We start from the raw sequence: 19,334 nt of genomic DNA on the forward strand, positions 1-19,334 counted from the left end.
TAGAACTGAACTAGAACTGAACTAGAACTGAACTAGAACTGAACTAGACTGAACTAGAACTGGAACTAGAACTGAACTAGAATGAACTAGACTGAACTAGAACTGAACTAGAACTGAACTAGAACTGACTAGAACTGAACTAGAACTGAACTAGAACTGAAACTAGAACTGAACTAGAACTGAACTAGAACTGAACTAGAACTGAACTAGAACTGAACTAGAACTGAACTAGAACTGAACTAGAACTGAACTAGAACTGAACTAGAACTGAACTAGAACTGAATTAGAACTGAACTAGAACTGAATTAGAACTGAACTAGAACTGAACTAGAACTGAACTAGAACTGAAACTAGAACTGACTAGAACTGAACTAGAACTGAAACTAGAACTGAACTAGAACTGAACTAGAACTGAACTAGAACTGAACTAGAACTGAACTAGAACTGAACTAGAACTGAACTAGAACTGAACTACAACTGAACTAGAACTGAACCAGAACTAAACTAGAACTGAACTATAACTGAACTAGAACTGAACTAGAACTGAACTAGAACTGAAACTAAGAACTGAACTAGAACTGAACTAGAACTGAACTAGAACTGAACTAGAACTGAACTAGAACTGAACTAGAACTGAACTAGAACTGAACTAGAACTGAACTAGAACTGAACTAGAACTGAACTACACTGAACTAGAACTGAACTAGAACTGAACTAGAACTGAAATAGAACTGAAATATAACTGAACTAGAACTGAACTGGAACTGAACTAGAGTGGGAAAATGTATCAACACAAAATGCTGTACATGTACATTCGGTACATTATTGGTCATAGCTCCCATATAAGGCACACTTCCGAAAATCATTTAAAAGCTTATATTTCATTGTCATATAAAGCTATCTTGATGAAATTCGACACAAATATGTTTAGTCTAAATATAAATCACTCTACGAAATTTTTCCGGATAGGTCCATAATTGGTCATAGCTCCCATATAAAGTCCCCTTCCGAAAATCACTTAAACGCATATATTTCATTGAATTATAAAGCTATCGGTATAAAATTCGACACAAATATGTTTTGTATACATACAAATCATTTTACAAATTTTGTTACGGATCGGTCCATTATTGCTCATAGCTCCCATATAACCCCACTTCCGAAAATCACTTAAAAATACATATTTCATTGTCAAATAAAGCTATCGTGTTAAAATTCGACACAAATATGTTTTGTCTTTATATGAGTCACTGTACGAAATTTTTTCCGGATAGACTCATAATTGGTCATAGCTCCCATATAAGGTCCACTTCCGAAAATCACTTAAACGAATATATTTCATTAAATTCTAAAGCTATAAGGATAAAATTTGACTTGAATATGTTTTGTGTACATATAAATCATTCTACTACTTTTTCCCCGGATCGGTTCATTATTGGTCATAGCTCCCATATAAGTCCCACTTCCGAAAATTACTTAAACGCACATATTTCATTGTCATATAAAGTTATCTTGATAAAATTTGACACAAATATGTTTTGTCTTTATATGAATCACTCTACGAAATTTTCTCCGGATAGGCTTCCATACAGGGTCCACTTACGAAAATCACTTAAACGCACATTAACAATCAAAGTTATCGGGATAAAGTTCGACATAAATGTGTATTTTGTATATATAAATCACTCTACGGATTTTTTCTTCCGGATCGGTCCATAGGTTATCTTAGCTCCCATATAAGGTATACTTCTGAAAATCACTTAATACCACTTAATTCGTAATTAAATGATTATATCCGGATAAAATTCAGAATGAGTATGTTCTGTGTACAGATAAATAATTATATTAAAATGTTTTCAAACTGGCCTGTTAATATACATTCGACCTAATTAAATTAGTTTGACATATGCATAAATGTTAGTACCCTCAATAAGGAAACAAAAATTTTTCCAGTTATCTAAAAATTAGATAGTTAAATGGGTTTCAATAAAAAGTAGCTTGCTGGTGGAGGGTATTTAAGATTCGGCATAGCCGAATATAGCTCTCTAACTTGCTGTTATTCTTGATTTCATTAGTGCTGAAAGGAAATATGATTTATAGTTTAAATTCATTTTTAAACATAATACAATATACATATTAGTCATAAAATATTTAAATACTTTCACTTGTTTATTTAAATTTCCATTATTATTAAGAAAATGTTTCAATATTTAATTTACTAGTTGATGTTAGAACAATTTTAAAATATAGGACATCACAACTCCCACATTAACCAGTCAATTAATTAAACAACTAAAAGATTTTAAATTGTTTATAAAATAACAAATACTGAAATGTTATGAAATGTGTAGGACCACAAAATTTAAAACAAATAAATATTAGTAAAACATGCTAATTAAATTTTAAGAAAAAATTGTATTAAAATATCATCATGCCAAACAAAGAGAAAGAAACAACAAATCGTATTAATAAAATTAGCAATAAATCAATAAACAAAAATTTTCCACGAAATGTTTTTTCTATAAAATCGAAAACATTCATCTTTTTGTTTTGGTAAAAAACCATAATGTCTTTTTTAATTGTTTAGATTTATAAAAAAATGTTTAGTTTAATTCATTTAAATTAAATTTCACATTTGATTTAAACATTCAACATCAATCATTTGTGATGCTTCCAAAAGATTAAAAAAATTTAATACTTATACATACATACATACACATGTATGTGATGTCTGTGTGTGTATGTGATGTATTTTAAGCAGAATTGTTTATTTTAGACTTTATGATTATTTAAATACGACTACGAGTACAATTTAGTTTAATTAACATTTTTTATCTTTTCCTTTCCACCTCTAAGTTGTGTGTTGGCCATAAAATGTTACGGCCATGGCCAAATTCGTAAACAAATTTTCTTTTTTATGTAGATTTTTTTATTTTATTTTTATGATGATGATTTTACAGTGACTACTATTTTATGCATTTTGGCCCCCTTTTCTATAGAAGAAGAAATTGTCTAAAAAAGAACATTAAGTTTTTATTCGGAATTTTTGATAACAGGAAATGTTCTTTTTATTTCTACAGAAGAAGAATTTTTATTTCTATTAAAGTGTTGTCAAGGATGTGTCGGTATAGGAATAAATTATTTAATATTGCTAATTAGCCATTTGGGAAAGCTTAGTTTTTTTTGGCGGAAAAATTAGAAAAAGTTCTAAAATGTATAAAATTAAACCATAAAAATTTAAGAGTTTATTTAAAAATGAATGCAAAATTAATCAATATAATCTTTTAGAATAGAGTGAAAAATGAACATGGTTCTAGTCTAGTTCTAGTTCAGTTCTTGCTCAGTTCTAGTTCAGTTCTAGTTCCAGTTTCTAGTTCAGTTCTAGTTCAGTTCTAGTTCAGTTCTAGTTCAGTTCTAGTTCAGTTCTAGTTCGGTTCTAGTTCGTTCTAGTTCATTCTGTTCAGTTCTAGTTCAGTTCTAGTTCAGTTTTCTAGTTCAGTTCTAGTTCAGTTCTAGTTCAGTTTCTAGTTCAGTTCTAGTTTAGTTCTTCAGTTCTAGTTCAGTTCTAGTTCAGTTCTAGTTCAGTTCTAGTTCAGTTCTAGTTCAGTTCTAGTTCAGTTCTAGTTCAGTTCTAGTTCAGTTCTAGTTCAGTTCTAGTTCAGTTCTAGTTCAGTTCTAGTTCAGTTCTAGTTCAGTTCTAGTTCAGTTCTAGTTCAGTTCTAGTTCAGTTCTAGTTCAGTTCTAGTTCAGTTCTAGTTTAGTTCTAGTTCAGTTCTAGTTCAGTTCTGGTTCAGTTCTAGTTCAGTTCTGGTTCAGTTCTAGTTCAGTTCTAGTTCAGTTCTTTCGGTTCTAGTTCAGTTCTAGTTTAGTCAGTTCTAGTTCAGTTCTAGTTCAGTTCAGTTAGTTCTAGTTCAGTTCTAGTTCAGTTCTAGTTCAGTTCTAGTTCAGTTCTAATTCAGTAGTTCAGTTCTAGTTCAGTTCTAGTTCAGTTCTAGTTCACTAGTTCAGTTCTAGTTCAGTTCTAGTTCAGTTCTAGTTCAGTTCTAGTTCAGTTCTAGTTCAGTTCTAGTTCGTTCTAGTTCAGTTCTAGTTCAGTTCTAGTTCAGTTCTAGTTCAGTTCTAGTTCAGTTCTAGTTCATAGTCTAGTTCAGTTCTAGTTCAGTTCTAGTTCAGTTCTAGTTCAGTTCTAGTTCAGTTAGTTCAGTTCAGTTCTAGTTCAGTTTAGTTAGTTCAGTTTAGTTCTAGTTCAGTTCTAGTTCAGTTCTAGTTCAGTTCTAGTTCAGTTCTAGTTCAGTTCTAGTTCAGTTCTAGTTCAGTTCTAGTTCAGTTCTAGTTCAGTTCTAGTTCAGTTCTAGTTCAGTTCTAGTTCAGTTCTAGTTCAGTTCTAGTTCAGTTCTAGTTCAGTTCTAGTTCAGTTCTAGTTCAGTTCTAGTTCAGTTCTAGTTCAGTTCTAGTTCAGTTCTAGTTCAGTTCTAGTTCAGTTCTAGTTCAGTTCTAGTTCAGTTTCTAGTTCAGTTCTAGTTCAGTTCTAGTTCAGTTTAGTTCAGTTCTAGTTCAGTTCTAGTTCAGTTCTAGTTCAGTTCTAGTTCAGTTCTAGTTCAGTTCTAGTTCAGTTCTAGTTCAGTTCTAGTTCAGTTCTAGTTCAGTTCTAGTTCAGTTCTAATTCAGTTCTAGTTCAGTTCTAGTTCAGTTCTAGTTCAGTTCTAGTTCAGTTCTAGTTCAGTTCTAGTTCAGTTCTAGTTCAGTTCTAGTTCAGTTCTAGTTCAGTTCTAGTTCAGTTCTAGTTCTAGTTCAGTTCTAGTTCAGTTCTAGTTCAGTTCTAGTTCAGTTCTAGTTCAGTTCTAGTTCAGTTCTAGTTCAGTTCTAGGTCAGTTCTAGTTCAGTTCTAGTTCAGTTCTAGTTCAGTTCTAGTTCAGTTCTAGTTTAAGTTTTACATTGTTAAATTTTCACTTAAATTTTTTAAAGATTAAAATTTTATTTGATTTAAAGACCATTCTCTGGAAATAAACAATTAATTTTACATTATATGTATGTATTTAAGTGAGAATACGATACCTTTCTCACCTTAACTAATGCCAGGAAAAATATCATTTCTTTCAATTTAAATATTTGTCATTGTTTCCTTATTCACCTTTTAATGGCGTTTATTTAAAGAGGATTAGAAACGAGTATCAAGAATGAAATTATGCCAAATTAAAAAATGTATGCCATCGTCATTAGTAACAAGTGTCAATATCGTTTACAACTAAACTTTTCAAACATTTATAAAATCGACAAAAAGTTTATGAAAATCCCAAGACTGTTGACAAAGTAAGCCAAACAGGGAGCAGTACTAATTGCATACATATGTTGTAATTTTCCAAATTACAGTCCGTAAAGAAATCGTATACACATAAGTTTTACCTTCAACGGTAAGTATGTGTGATTGTGTCTGTGCCTGTGTTTTTTTTTTTTTTTTTTTTTGGGCAGTTCCCCAAACAACTGTTGCTGTCTTGACAAAATTTTTATCTTTAATACACAAGAGACGAAACGCTATAAGTGACGTTAAATGGGGGAAAGAAGTTTAAAGGAATGACTTAATTAAAAAGACATTTTTCTTAACTATACAAATGTTAATTAAATTTGAAGAACACATTCATTTCTAACAAATTGTTTGTAACGTTGCCACTCAAAAGCAAAAGAAACTAAAAATATAAAAAGAAACGGATGTAACCGAGTGATAAATACACAAAAATCGAACTTAAGAAAAAGAAAAGCTAACAAAACAAAAAAGACATGTTACTATTCTTGTTGGAGTAAAAACAACTCAACAAAATTTGACATATTTATGAAACATACAAAAGGGATTAAATAGGAACAACAACAACAGCCAAAAAACAGACGAAATGAAAAATAAACACCAGTCAACACACGCAACTAAAATAAACATCACAAACACTAAATGTCAAAATTTGCAGTTTTCGAGGCAGCCAGATAGATAGACAGTGAAAAGAACAAACATATATAGAAAAGAACAAGTAAGAAAGTATAGTCGGCGTGACCGACCATATGATACCCTACATCAGTTATGAATATTAAATGTGATTTATTTTTCATAATAAAGCATTTTTCTTCAAACTCCCTTGTTCCGATACATTTAAGCAATTTATGAATGAAAAACTAATTTTCTGAAAGAGGCTTTATATGGGGGCTAGGGTTAAATATGGACCAAGCCCGATAAAATTTTGTAAATACATATATTTATATTTACATAATATTTTATTGTGCTGAATTTCATCGCGATATTTGTGTTTATAAGTTAATTTTGGAAGTTCAAGTAATTTTCTGAAGGGGACTTTGTATGGGAGCTACGGTCAAATGAGGCCCGATCTCTATGAAATCTGGCAGGGTCATCAAGGCTTGTATATACAGGTATATTTAACATAATTATGAGCTCAGAAGCACTTTTCGGGGGGTTCTGTTGTATGGGGGCTAGGCGAAATAATGGACCGATTTTAATCATTTTCAATAGGATTTATCCGGCCGAAAAAGGAGTGTGTGCCAAATTTCATCCAATTATCTTGAAAATTGCGAACTGTACCTTGCGCAGAAGGTTTACATGGAGAGCCAGCCAGCCAGACGGACGGACAGACGGGCATAGCTTAATCGACTCAGAAAACGATTCTAAGCCGATTGGTATACTTTAAGGTGGGTATAGGACGAATATTTTTGTATGTTACAAACATCAGCACAAACCCAATATACCCTCCCCATTAAAGTGGTGTAGGGTATAAATACCCTACATACTGATAAATAAACACAATAGATTCAATTTTGTTGTTGTTTTTATAAACCAAGGCTAGTTAATCTTATACTCCGATAAGAATTATTTAGAACAAAACTAGAACTAGAACTGAACTAGAACTGAACTAGAACTGAACTAGAACTGAACTAGAACTGAACTAGAACTGAACTAGAACTGAACTAGAACTGAACTAGAACTGAACTAGAACTGAACTAGAACTGAACTAGAACTGAACTAGAACTGAACTAGAACTGAACTAGAACTGAACTAGAACTGAACTAGAACTGAACTAGAACTGAACTAGAACTGACTAGAACTGAACTAGAACTAGAACTGAACTAGAACTGAACTAGAACTGAACTAGAACTGAACTAGAACTGACTAAACTAGAACTGAACTAGAACTAGAACTGAACTAGAACTGAACTAGAACTGAACTAGAACTGCACTAGAACTGAACTAGAACTGAACTAGAACTGAACTAGAACAGAACTAGAACAGAACTAGAACAGAACTAGAACAGAACTAGAACAGAACTAGAACAGAACTAGAACAGAACTAGAACAGAACTAGAACAGAACTAGAACAGAACTAGAACTGAACTAGAACTGAACTAGAACTAAACTAGAACAGAACTAGAGCAGAACTAGAACAGAACTAGAACAGATCTAGAACAGAATTAGAACAGAACTAGAACTGAACTAGAACTGAACTAGAACTAGAACTGAACTAGAACTGAACTAGAACTGAACTAGAACTGAACTAGAACTGAACTAGAACTGAACTAGAACTGAACTAGAACTGAACTAGAACTGAACTAGAACTGAACTAGAACTGAACTAGAACTGAACTAGAACTGAACTAGAACTGAACTAGAACTGAACTAGAACTGAACTAGAACTGAACTAGAACTGAACTAGAACTGAACTAGAACTGAACTAGAACTGAACTAGAACTGAACTAGAACTGAACTAGAACTGAACTAGAACTGAACTAGAACTGAACTAGAACTGAACTAGAACTGAACTAGAACTGAACTAGAACTGAACTAGAACTGAACTAGAACTGAACTAGAACAGAACTGGAACAGAACTAGAACTGAACCGGAACTGAACTAAACTGTACTAGAACTGAAGTAGAACTGAACTAGAAGTGAACTAGAACTGAACTAGAACTAAACTAGAACAGAACTAGAATAGAACTAGAACAGAACTAGAATAGAACTAGAACAGAACTAGAACAGAACTAGAACTGAACTAGAACTGACACTAGAACTGAACTAGAACTGAACTAGAACTGAACTAGAACTGAACTAGAACTGACTAGAACTGAACTAGAACTGAACTAGAACTGAACTAGAACTGAACTAGAACTGAACTAGAACTGAACTAGAACTGAACTAGAACTGAACTAGAACTGAACTAGAACTGAACTGAACTAGAACTGAACTAGAACTGAACTAGAACTGAACTAGAACTGAACTAGAACTGAACTATAACTGAACTAGAACAGAACTGGAACAGAACTAGAACTGAACCGGAACTGAACTAAACTGTACTAGAACTGAAGTAGAACTGAAGTAGAACTGAACTAGAAGTGAACTAGAACTGAACTAGAACTAAACTAGAACAGAACTAGAATAGAACTAGAACAGAACTAGAACTGAACTCGAACTAAACTAGAACTAAACTAGAACTAAACTAGAACTAAACTAGAACAGAACTAGAACTGAACTAGAACAGAAATAGAACAGAATTAGAACAGAACTAGAACTAGAACTGAACCGGAACTGAACTGAACTAGAACTGCACTAGAACTGAACTAGAACTGAACTAGAACTGCACTAGAACTGAACTAGAACTGAACTAGAACTGAACTAGAACTAAACTAGAACTGAACTAGAACTGAACTAGAACTGAACTAGAACTGAACTGGAACAGAACTGGAACAGAACTAGAACTGAACTTGAACTGAACTAGAACTGAACTAGAACTGAACTGGAACAGAACTGGAACAGAACTAGAACTGAACTAGAACTGAACTAGAACTAAACTAGAACTGAACTAGAACAGAAATAGAACAGAATTAGAACAGAACTAGAACTAGAACTGAACCGGAACTGAACTGAACTAGAACTGCACTAGAACTGAACTAGAACTGAACTAGAACTGCACTAGAACTGAACTAGAACTGAACTAGAACTGAACTAGAACTGAACTAGAACTAAACTAGAACTGAACTAGAACTGAACTAGAACTGAACTAGAACTGAACTGGAACAGAACTGGAACAGAACTAGAACTGAACTTGAACTAAACTGAAATGACTAGAGTAAAAATAATTGACTACATCTTTTGGTTTTGTCATTCACAATGTCTATAACTTTTTTTACGCCGAATAAAACCAAATATTTCTGCTTTGTCTTTAAATTTACCACAAACACTTAAAATTATAATCTAATCTTTAGCGGTTTAATTGTTTGTTTTTGCCTCTGTTCACTTGAGTTTTCCATTTGTGTTTAAAATTTTAATTAGGTTCATTTAATATTTATGTAGAAGTAAAAAATTAACTTTCATTTTCATTTCAGTCTATTAACCGAAAGGGAATCTGTTTTTTTAATCTTGAAAATGACAAACAAACGAACACTAAACAATATTTTTATGATAATTAAATTATAATTTTTTGTGTGGTTTTATCTAGTTGAGTTGAAAAAAAAAGTTAATAAAAAACGAAAGAGATAAAAAAGCTTAAGATTTACTTGAAAAAAATGGTGTGTAATAATAATAAAATATTTTAAAAATATATATTTTGATTAAAATGATGATTAATTAAATTTAATGTTAAGCATTTAGCGTTTTTTTTTTTAATGAATTTATAAAGAACTGAAATTAAACTTTTTAATTTAGTACAGAGTGAGAAATTAAACTGTTTTGTTTAGGGCAGAGTGAACAATGATTCTAGTTCTTATAAAAATATATTAATTTATTGGCAACACTGTTCGTTATAAGCTTTAAATATTTAAAATAATTTAAATTTGGAACGCTTTAAATTTGGTGAGAAAAAAAAAATACAAACACATCTTTTTATCATCGTTTATTTTTTTAAATGATTAAGAAAATTTAAATTATCCAAAAAAATAAGAAGAAAACAGATGTATACATCAGTTGTATTTTAATTTCAAGTTTCGCAACATTTTAGTTTTTTTTCTTATTCTGGTTTTTTTTTTTGACGCTCACATTTCGCTTTTTCCTCGAAGCAAAAATTGCAACGTTTTTCCATTGACGAGGAAATAGAATATGGATAAAAAACATAAAGACCATGAAAAGTGAAAATTGTTATTGAGATTTTGTTTTGTTGAGGATGGCAGATATTTTATCATTTCAAGGCCGCAAGTAAAAGTTAAAAATTGCAACAAAATATCATGTAAACTACAAAGCAGCATTCATTGTGTTTGCTGGACCAAAAGCGTTAAATGATAAACTAGAATCGGACAATGAAAATGGCCATTAAATTTTGTTACATGACGGACGAAATTATTATTATTCATTGTGATGGGTATTGTTTAGCCCATGGATATGGTGGAAATGAATGAATGAAAAATAAATCAAGTAGAGAATGTACAAAATTTCTTTCATTTATATTTATTTGACTTGAAATGGCTGTTGGAGCGTTTAAATAGTTTATAAATATAAAAAACAACAACGCAGCTAAACAACGTCGAAAGGGGATTGACTATTTTCTCTATCAGAAATTGGACCCTACCTCTTTTTGCATCTGATCCGATTTAAAATTAGAAATGAAAAAAATGAACTAGAACTAAACTAGAACTGAACTAAAAATGAACTAGAACTGAACTAGAACTGAACTAGAACTGAACTAGAACTGAACTAGAACTGAACTAGAACTGAACTAGAACTGAACTAGAACTGAACTAGAACTGAACTAGAACTGAACTAGAACTGAACTAGAACTGAACTAGAACTGAACTAGAACTGAACTAGAACTGAACTAGAACTGAACTAGAAACTGAACTAGAACTGAACTAGAACTGAACTAGAACTGAACTAGAACTGAACTAGAACTGAACTAGAACTGAACTAGAACTGAACTAGAACTGAACTAGAACTGAACTAGAACTGAACTAGAACTGAACTAGAACTGAACTAGAACTGAACTAGAACTGAACTAGAACTGAACTAGAACTGAACTAGAACTGAACTAGAACTGAACTAGAACTGAACTAGAACTGAACTAGAACTGAACTAGAACTGAACTAGAACTGAACTAGAACTGAACTAGAACTGAACTAGAACTGAACTAGAACTGAACTAGAACTGAACTAGAACTGAACTAGAACTGAACTAGAACTGAACTAGAACTGAACTAGAACTGAACTAGAACTAAACTAGAACTGAACTAGAACTGAACTAGAACTGAACTAGAACTGAACTAGAACTGAACTAGAACTGAACTAGAACTGAACTAGAACTGAACTAGAACTGAACTAGAACTGAACTAGAACTGAACTAGAACTGAACTAGAACTAGAACTGAACTAGAACTGAACTAGAACTGAACTAGAACTGAACTAGAACTGAACTAGAACTGAATTAGAACTGAACTAGAACTGAACCAGAACTGAACTAGAACTGAACTAGAACTGAACTAGAACTGAACTAGAACAGAACTAGAACAGAACTGGAACTGAACTAGAGCTGAACTAGAACTGAACTAGAACTGAACTAGAACTGAACTAGAACTGAACTAGAACTGAACTAGAACTGAACTAGAACTGAACTAGAACTGAACTAGAACTGAACTAGAACTGAACTAGAACTGAACTAGAACTGAACTAGAACTGAACTAGAACTGAACTAGAACTGAACTAGAACTGAACTAGAACTGAACTAGAACTGAACTAGAACTGAACTAGAACTGAACTAGAACTGAACTAGAACTGAACTAGAACTGAACTAGAACTGAACTAGAACTGAACTAGAACTGAACTAGAACTGAACTAGAACTGAACTAGAACAGAACTAGAACTAAACTAGAACTGAACTAGAACTAAACTAGAACTGAACAAGAACTGAACTAGAACTGAACTAGAACTGAACAAGAACTGAACTAGAACTGAACTAGAACTGAACTAGAACTGAACTAGAACTGAACTAGAACTGAACTAGAACTGAACTAGAACTGAACTAGAACTGAACTAGAACTGAACTAGAACTGAACTAGAACTGAACTAGAACTGAACTAGAACTGAACTAGAACTGAACTAGAACTGAACTAGAACTGAACTAGAACTGAACTAGAACTGAACTAGAGAACTAGAACTGAACTAGAACTGAACTAGAACTGAACTAGAACTGAACTAGAACTGAACTAGAACTGAACTAGAACTGAACTAGAACTGAACTAGAACTGAACTAGAACTGAACTAGAACTGAACTAGAACTGAACTAGAACTGAACTAGAACTGAACTAGAACTGAACTAGAACTAGAACTGAACTAGAACTGAACTAGAACTGAACTAGAACTGAACTAGAACTGAATTAGAACTGAACTAGAACTGAACCAGAACTGAACTAGAACTGAACTAGAACTGAACTAGAACTGAACTAGAACAGAACTAGAACAGAACTGGAACTGAACTAGAGCTGAACTAGAACTGAACTAGAACTGAACTAGAACTGAACTAGAACTGAACTAGAACTGAACTAGAACTGAACTAGAACTGAACTAGAACTGAACTAGAACTGAACTAGAACTGAACTAGAACTGAACTAGAACTGAACTAGAACTGAACTAGAGAACTACTAGAACTGAACTAGAACTGAACTAGAACTGAACTAGAACTGAACTAGAACTGAACTAGAACTGAACTAGAACTGAACTAGAACTGAACTAGAACTGAACTAGAACTGAACTAGAACTGAACTAGAACTGAACTAGATCTGAACTAGAACAGAACTAGAACTAAACTAGAACTGAACTAGAACTAAACTAGAACTGAACAAGAACTGAACTAGAACTGAACTAGAACTGAACTAGAACTGAACTAGAACTGAACTAGAACTGAACTAGAACTGAACTAGAACTGAACTAGAACTGAACTAGAACTAGAACTGAACTAGAACTGAACTAGAACTGAAACTGAACTAGAACTGAACTAGAACTGAACTAGAACTGAACTAGAACTAAACTAGAACTGAACTAGAACTGAACTAGAACTGAACTAGAACTGAACTAGAACTGAACTAGAACTGAACTAGAACTGAACTAGAACTGAACTAGAACTGAACTAGAACTGAACTAGAACTGAACTAGAACTGAACTAGAACTGAACTAGAACTGAACTAGAACTGAACTAGAACTGAACTAGAACTGAACTAGAACTGAACTAGAACTTGAACTAGAACTGAACTAGAACTGAACTAGAACTGAACTAGAACTGAACTCAGAAACTGAACTAGAACTGAACTAGAACTGAACTAGAACTGAACTAGAACTGAACTAGAACTGAACTAGAACTGAACTAGAACTGAACGAACTAGAACTGAACTGAACTGAACTGAACTGAACTAGAACTAGAACTGAACTAGAACTGAACTAGAACTGAACTAGAAACTGAACTAGAACTGAACTAGAACTGAACTAGACACTGAACTAGAACTGAACTAGAACTGAACTAGAACTGAACTAGAACTGAACTAGAACTGAACTAGAACTGAACTAGAACTGAACTAGAACTGAACTAGAACTGAACTAGAACTGAACTAGAACTGAACTAGAACTGAAACTAGAACTGAACTGAACTAGAAACTAGAACTGAACTAGAACTGAACTAGAACTGAACTAGAACTGAACTAGAACTGAACTGAACTAACAAGTTCCAAGTTCATGGTTTACTCTATTCTAAATGAACCAAGTTAGTTTTTTACTCTCTTTTAAAAATACTAACTCTCTTTTAGTTTTTATGAATATTTTTTGTCCGTTGAAAATAAATTTATGCAAAAATTTCATACTTTTTTTTTTTAATAATTAAACTTATTAAAAAACCCTCTGTTATATTAATCTATGTACATATTTTTGCTTAATTTAATTTCAGTCCACCAACCAACAAAAAAAAATAATAATTTAATTATAATAAAAACAGTGACAACAACAACAACAGCATCATCAACATAATTAACCACAACTACTGGAACAAAGGAGTCAACCGAGTAACAATCTGTTAAAATTGAATTTAATTCAAGGTAAAATTTCAAACCAAATAAAATCTGACATTTTCTGTTTGCTTTGTTGCATGCCACCAACATACAAATTCCACAAAAGTCGTGGTTGAAGTGTATAGAAAGACACATTTTTACACTCTAGACTAGAAAAAGAAGAAGAAGAAAAAAAAATACAACGACATTGATAGCAACACAGCAACAACAGCAGCAGCAACAATAACAAAATTATGGATGCACCCGATTTGCGTGCATTAGTTGACAGTTTTACGGATGGCAGAGTCACCGATCTGTCCGATGCATTTGCAAACTTTTCAACGGAAATGTTACAGCAGGCGAATGCTCTATTGGCGGCAACAGCAACATCCACTAATGGTCTCCTTGACACTGACACCAATACGGATGCAATAATACATTTGGAGGATATTGAAGTGGCGGCAGCGTTGGCGCTAAGTAACACAGATACTCTGGTTAATCGAACCCTCGAAATGCAGTGTTTGCGACAACAGCAACAGGATGAACGTGTAAGTAAAAAATTGTGGAAATTGTGAATGTATGATATAGAACACAATTTCAGTTTTAATCATACAGTGGAAGAGAAAACTGACAAATTTTTCTTTTTGCATTTAAATTGTTTGTTTAGTTTAACTTAAGAAGTCATTCCATTGAATATAAATTAAATCAATTATCATAAATTTTATTATGCAATTCAGTTTAAATTATTATTATTTTGTTATTTACTGTATTTATTGTATTCATCATGTTTATAAAATTGTGCATACACACACTTTTACATTTGTAGGGATAATGAAAATACTAAAATGCATTTATAGTACATGTATCCTTGTATGTACTATATCCTTTTGCCTCTCAATGTCGTTGTCATATTCTTGTTATTTATATTCATAGATTTTCCTTGTCACCGTTAAAGTGTCTGTTGTAGGCGCTTTAGTAAAGGAAATGTTTTCTTTATGCGAAACAATTTAAATATTTAAATGGATAGTAGTACAGTTACTCATACAAAGTTTCTTAGATGTACATTTTTATATGTGGGTCAATAATATAACGCTCCTTGCAAATTTAGTTAGTTAGTTAGTTAGTTAGTTAGTTAGTTAGTTAGTTAGTTAGTTAGTTAGTTAGTTAGTTAGTTAGTTAGTTAGTTAGTTAGTAGTTAGTTAGTTAGTAGTTAGTTAGTTAGTTAGTAGTTAGTTAGTTAGTTAGTTAGTTAGTTAGTTAGTTAGTAGTTAGTTAGTTAGTTAGTTAGTTAGTTAGTTAGTTAGTTAGTTAGTTAGTTAGTTAGTAGTTAGTTAGTTAGTTAGTTAGTTAGTTAGTTAGTTAGTTAGTTAGTTAGTTAGTTAGTTAGTTAGTTAGTTAGTAGTTAGTTAGTTAGTTAGTTAGTTAGTTAGTTAGTTAGTTAGTTAGTTAGTTAGTAGTTAGTTAGTTAGTTAGTTAGTTAGTTAGTTAGTTAGTTAGTTAGTTAGTTAGTTAGTAGTAGTTAGTTAGTTAGTTAGTTAGTTAGTTAGTTAGTAGTTAGTTAGTTAGTTAGTTAGTTAGTAGTTAGTTAGTTAGTTAGTTAGTTAGTTAGTTAGTTAGTTAGTTAGTAGTTAGTTAGTTAGTTAGTTAGTTAGTTAGTTAGTTAGTTAGTTAGTTAGTTAGTTAGTTAGTTAGTAGTTAGTTAGTTAGTTAGTTAGTTAGTTAGTTAGTTAGTTAGTTAGTTAGTTAGTTAGTTAGTTAGTTAGTTAGTTAGTTAGTTAGTTAGTTAGTTAGTTAGTTAGTTAGTTAGTTAGTTAGTAGTTAGTTAGTTAGTTAGTTAGTTAGTTAGTTAGTTAGTTAGTTAGTTAGTTAGTTAGTTAGTTAGTTAGTAGTTAGTTAGTTAGTTAGTTAGTTAGTTAGTTAGTTAGTTAGTTAGTTAGTTAGTTAGTTAGTTAGTTAGTTAGTTAGTTAGTTAGTTAGTTAGTTAGTTAGTTAGTTAGTTAGTTAGTTAGTTAGTTAGTTAGTTAGTTAGTTAGTTAGTTAGTTAGTTAGTTAGTTAGTTAGTTAGTTAGTTAGTTAGTTAGTTAGTTAGTTAGTTAGTTAGTTAGTTAGTTAGTTAGTTAGTTAGTTAGTTAGTTAGTTAGTTAGTTAGTTAGTTAGTTTAGTTAGTTAGTAGTTAGTTAGTTAGTTAGTTAGTTAGTTAGTTAGTAGTTAGTTAGTTAGTTAGTTAGAGTTAGAGTTAGTTAGTTAGTAGTTAGTAGTTAGTTAGTTAGTTAGTAGTAGTTAGGTTAGTTAGTTAGTTAGTAGTTAGTTAGTTAGTAGTTAGTTAGTTAGTTAGTTAGTTAGTTAGTTAGTTAGTTAGTAGTTAGTTAGTTAGTTAGTTAGTTAGTTAGTTAGTTAGTTTTTATGATTAATAATTTGACAAGCATTGCAACTGTTACTTCCCAAATCTACAGCACCCATACCTTTTCCACTTTTCATAAATATGAATATATGTATGAATATGTGTGTGTGTGTATGTATTTACATTCAGGTATATACGAGTATGTGGAAATAAATTAAAAGAAAATACGTTTAAATTTGAAAAGGTTTTAAAAATTAATGTATTTTATAACAAAACAGAGTAGGATTTTGTCAAGGAACAATACACATACATACATCCCTACAAATATCTATAAACATCCATATTCATATTCACATTATTTAAACAATAAACCAGAAAAGAGAAAGAAAAACACATAAAATTTTGTATTAAATTTTTTTATATTTGAAATTTAAGTCGTAATAAAAAACAAGTCAAATAACATTATCACCATAATTACCAACATCATCATCATCAACATATTTACTCATATTATTGGTTGTTGCCACACTCTTAGCGAAAATAAATAGGAAACCCTATTCAGAAAAATACTTGTAACAACAAAAGCACCTACTAACCATTTGCATCATCCTCCTGGCTGCTTGCTTCCGTTTCCTTTATGGCAAGAGTATATATGTATAATAAAGAGTGTAAAAGAGAAAGTAGTTAAACGAAAAATGTGTGTATAAAAACATAATTTTTCATTAAAGTTTATTCTTGAACAATTAACCCCAGTATTCTTGTTCAACTTTGTTACGTTTTCTTCTTTGGTTTTGTTTTCCTTCCTCTTGCAGCAATATTTATGCATTCCTTCATTTACTTTATTGAATTAATTTTGTTTTTCTTTGTGTTTATTTCTTATATGATGTTGTTGCTTTTAAATATTCATCATCATTAGCTGAGTTGCAAAAATGCAACTCAATAAACTTTCAGGACTTTAAATGAAAATTAAATTTTTCTCATATTTTCTCTTTTTTACTTTTTATTATAAATGAATTTTTCTAGACTGCCGCCAATTCCTTAACCAGCCCTGCGAATTTCATATCCTGCCCTGTATCATTTGATTCGGTACTCTGTTGGCCACGTACACCTGCCGGCACTTGGGCCATATTGCCTTGTTTTGAGGAATTCAAAGGTGTTCATTATGATAGTACACGTAAGTTTCAAATTTTATTCTTAATTTCATAGGTTTTGGTTCCATTTTACAAAAGTACAAAATACCATCTACATTATAAGGTTAGATTGAGAGTAGGATATATTAAGTCCGAAAAAATACAGATGTTCAGAAACTATGTATCCTGGACAAAGTGCCTTAAACATTTCCAATCAGCGTTTATAACGAATAATATTGCTCCCAAGATATTTGAATCTAATTTCGACAATAACCTGACTATGAAAATGTTCCAGCTTTTCACTATCCTCTACGCGTACATTCATCTGAATCCATTTGTCCGATTTTGTATAGTAGTGTTCGAAGTCATAAATATGTGTCCAATCATACTAAATAACATCAGCCTTCTTATTCGCAGGAGGCCTCTCGTTCTTCTTTCGTTAATAGTTACCACAGTCGGTGGATCAGTGTTTCGTTTTCCAAGTGTCTGTATGAAATTGTCTCCCCCATGTCCTGACTTAATTCAGGCCTTCTTGCGTCGAACGGTTTTGCATTCGTTAGGTTAACTGGCTCGAGTTCCCTTCACTTTAAAAGCATGTAAATTCACCCTGATTATTCCGGTCTATAAATACCGTTACAAACCCAATCCCAGTTTAGATCCATCTGCGATCAATGTCTCAAAGTTCCTGACGAATTCTGTGTGTGGTATGCGACCGGACATGACTGTTATTTGTGTGTAGCCTTCCAATATGTCCAGTATACCTAAAAGACTTCTTTGGTTAATTCACCTAATGTTAAGAGCTGTTCCCTCATATCTTATATATCCGGCAACGTTTCCAGAGCTTTGGTTGTCGTAGTGCTCATTTGCTTTACTTTGCTAAAGCCTTCATTCTAAAAAGAACATACATAGGTCCGCGACAGCGCTTTCGCTATCATTTTCCATGTGCCTTATTACACTCCAACTAAATATGTACAGATGTTCTTGTTCATAATCAAGCTGTCTTCTCTATGTATAGGCAGGTGAACCAATACATTTCTTACCCTGAGGGTTTCAGCCGATAGACATTCTGGTAATGTCGTCTGACTGAGTTTCCAATCTAACACCATTTTCGCTTACATATCTCTGATGGAATGAAAATTTCTTTGCTAGTGTGTCAGATATCAGAGTTCCTTCATCTTTTGGATAGGATTTTACTAACTTGAATGCTATTGATGTCCTTCTATATAGAGGTGAAGACTCGAAGCTTTGTGTTAGTCGAAAGTTGTGGGGAAATCTGCACGGTGTGAAACATAACCTTGCACGATTCGATACCATAGATTCGAAGCTTTGTGTTAGTCGAAAGTTGTGAGGAAATCTGTACGGTGTGAATCATGGCCTTCCACGATTCGATACCATAGAGTTGAAGACTCGAAGCTTTGTGTTAGTCGAATGTTGTGAGGAAAGCTGCAAGAGCTTAACCATGACAAATGCCTTTATTGCCTTATATAGTCTCCACTCCAGAGTTAAGTCAAGGTCCTACAAACGCACTAGTCAAACGGAAACTTATGTTTCCATTGACTAGTGTGACATTTTGCATAATGGTGACAAGAGGAGTGTTTTCGCACTGAAAATTTGCCTCTAGTTCAATTCCAAACGACAATATAGGTTAGGTTAGGTTAGGTTACGTGGGTTGCTCCCTAGTTATCGAGTTCAGTCGGAGGCCTTGTAGCCCATTGTGATATCCTTAGAATTGCCCTTCCTTTATGTAGAGAGAATGGTTTCCCTCCCTAATTTTGTTGACTAGTTGGTTCTTGCGGTAGCCGTGAAAACCAGCCGGTATTTCTAATAAAACCGATCACGTTTACTAGTACCGATTCCACTTCTTCTT

General features: G+C 32.4%; 1 protein-coding gene across 8 annotated transcripts in view; it reads left to right on the forward strand.

The window, feature by feature from the left end:
- LOC119606065 (diuretic hormone receptor) overlaps window positions 1-19,334 on the forward strand; it is a 73,628-nt gene that overhangs the window by 18,473 nt on the left and 35,821 nt on the right. For all 8 annotated transcript variants that reach the window (XM_037959446.1, XM_037959450.1, XM_037959448.1 and 5 more), the window contains exons 3-4: window positions 13,897-14,544; window positions 17,361-17,511. In XM_037959446.1, coding sequence (XP_037815374.1) covers window positions 14,251-14,544; window positions 17,361-17,511 — 445 coding nt within the window. In that variant the 5' untranslated portion in view covers window positions 13,897-14,250. The remainder of the gene's footprint in view (window positions 1-13,896; window positions 14,545-17,360; window positions 17,512-19,334) is intronic.

This window comes from Lucilia sericata, unplaced genomic scaffold (assembly GCF_015586225.1).
Source record: "Lucilia sericata isolate MDLA Ls3-8-SP2 unplaced genomic scaffold, ASM1558622v1 Contig000550F_arrow, whole genome shotgun sequence".
Classification (NCBI taxonomy): domain Eukaryota; kingdom Metazoa; phylum Arthropoda; class Insecta; order Diptera; family Calliphoridae; genus Lucilia; species Lucilia sericata.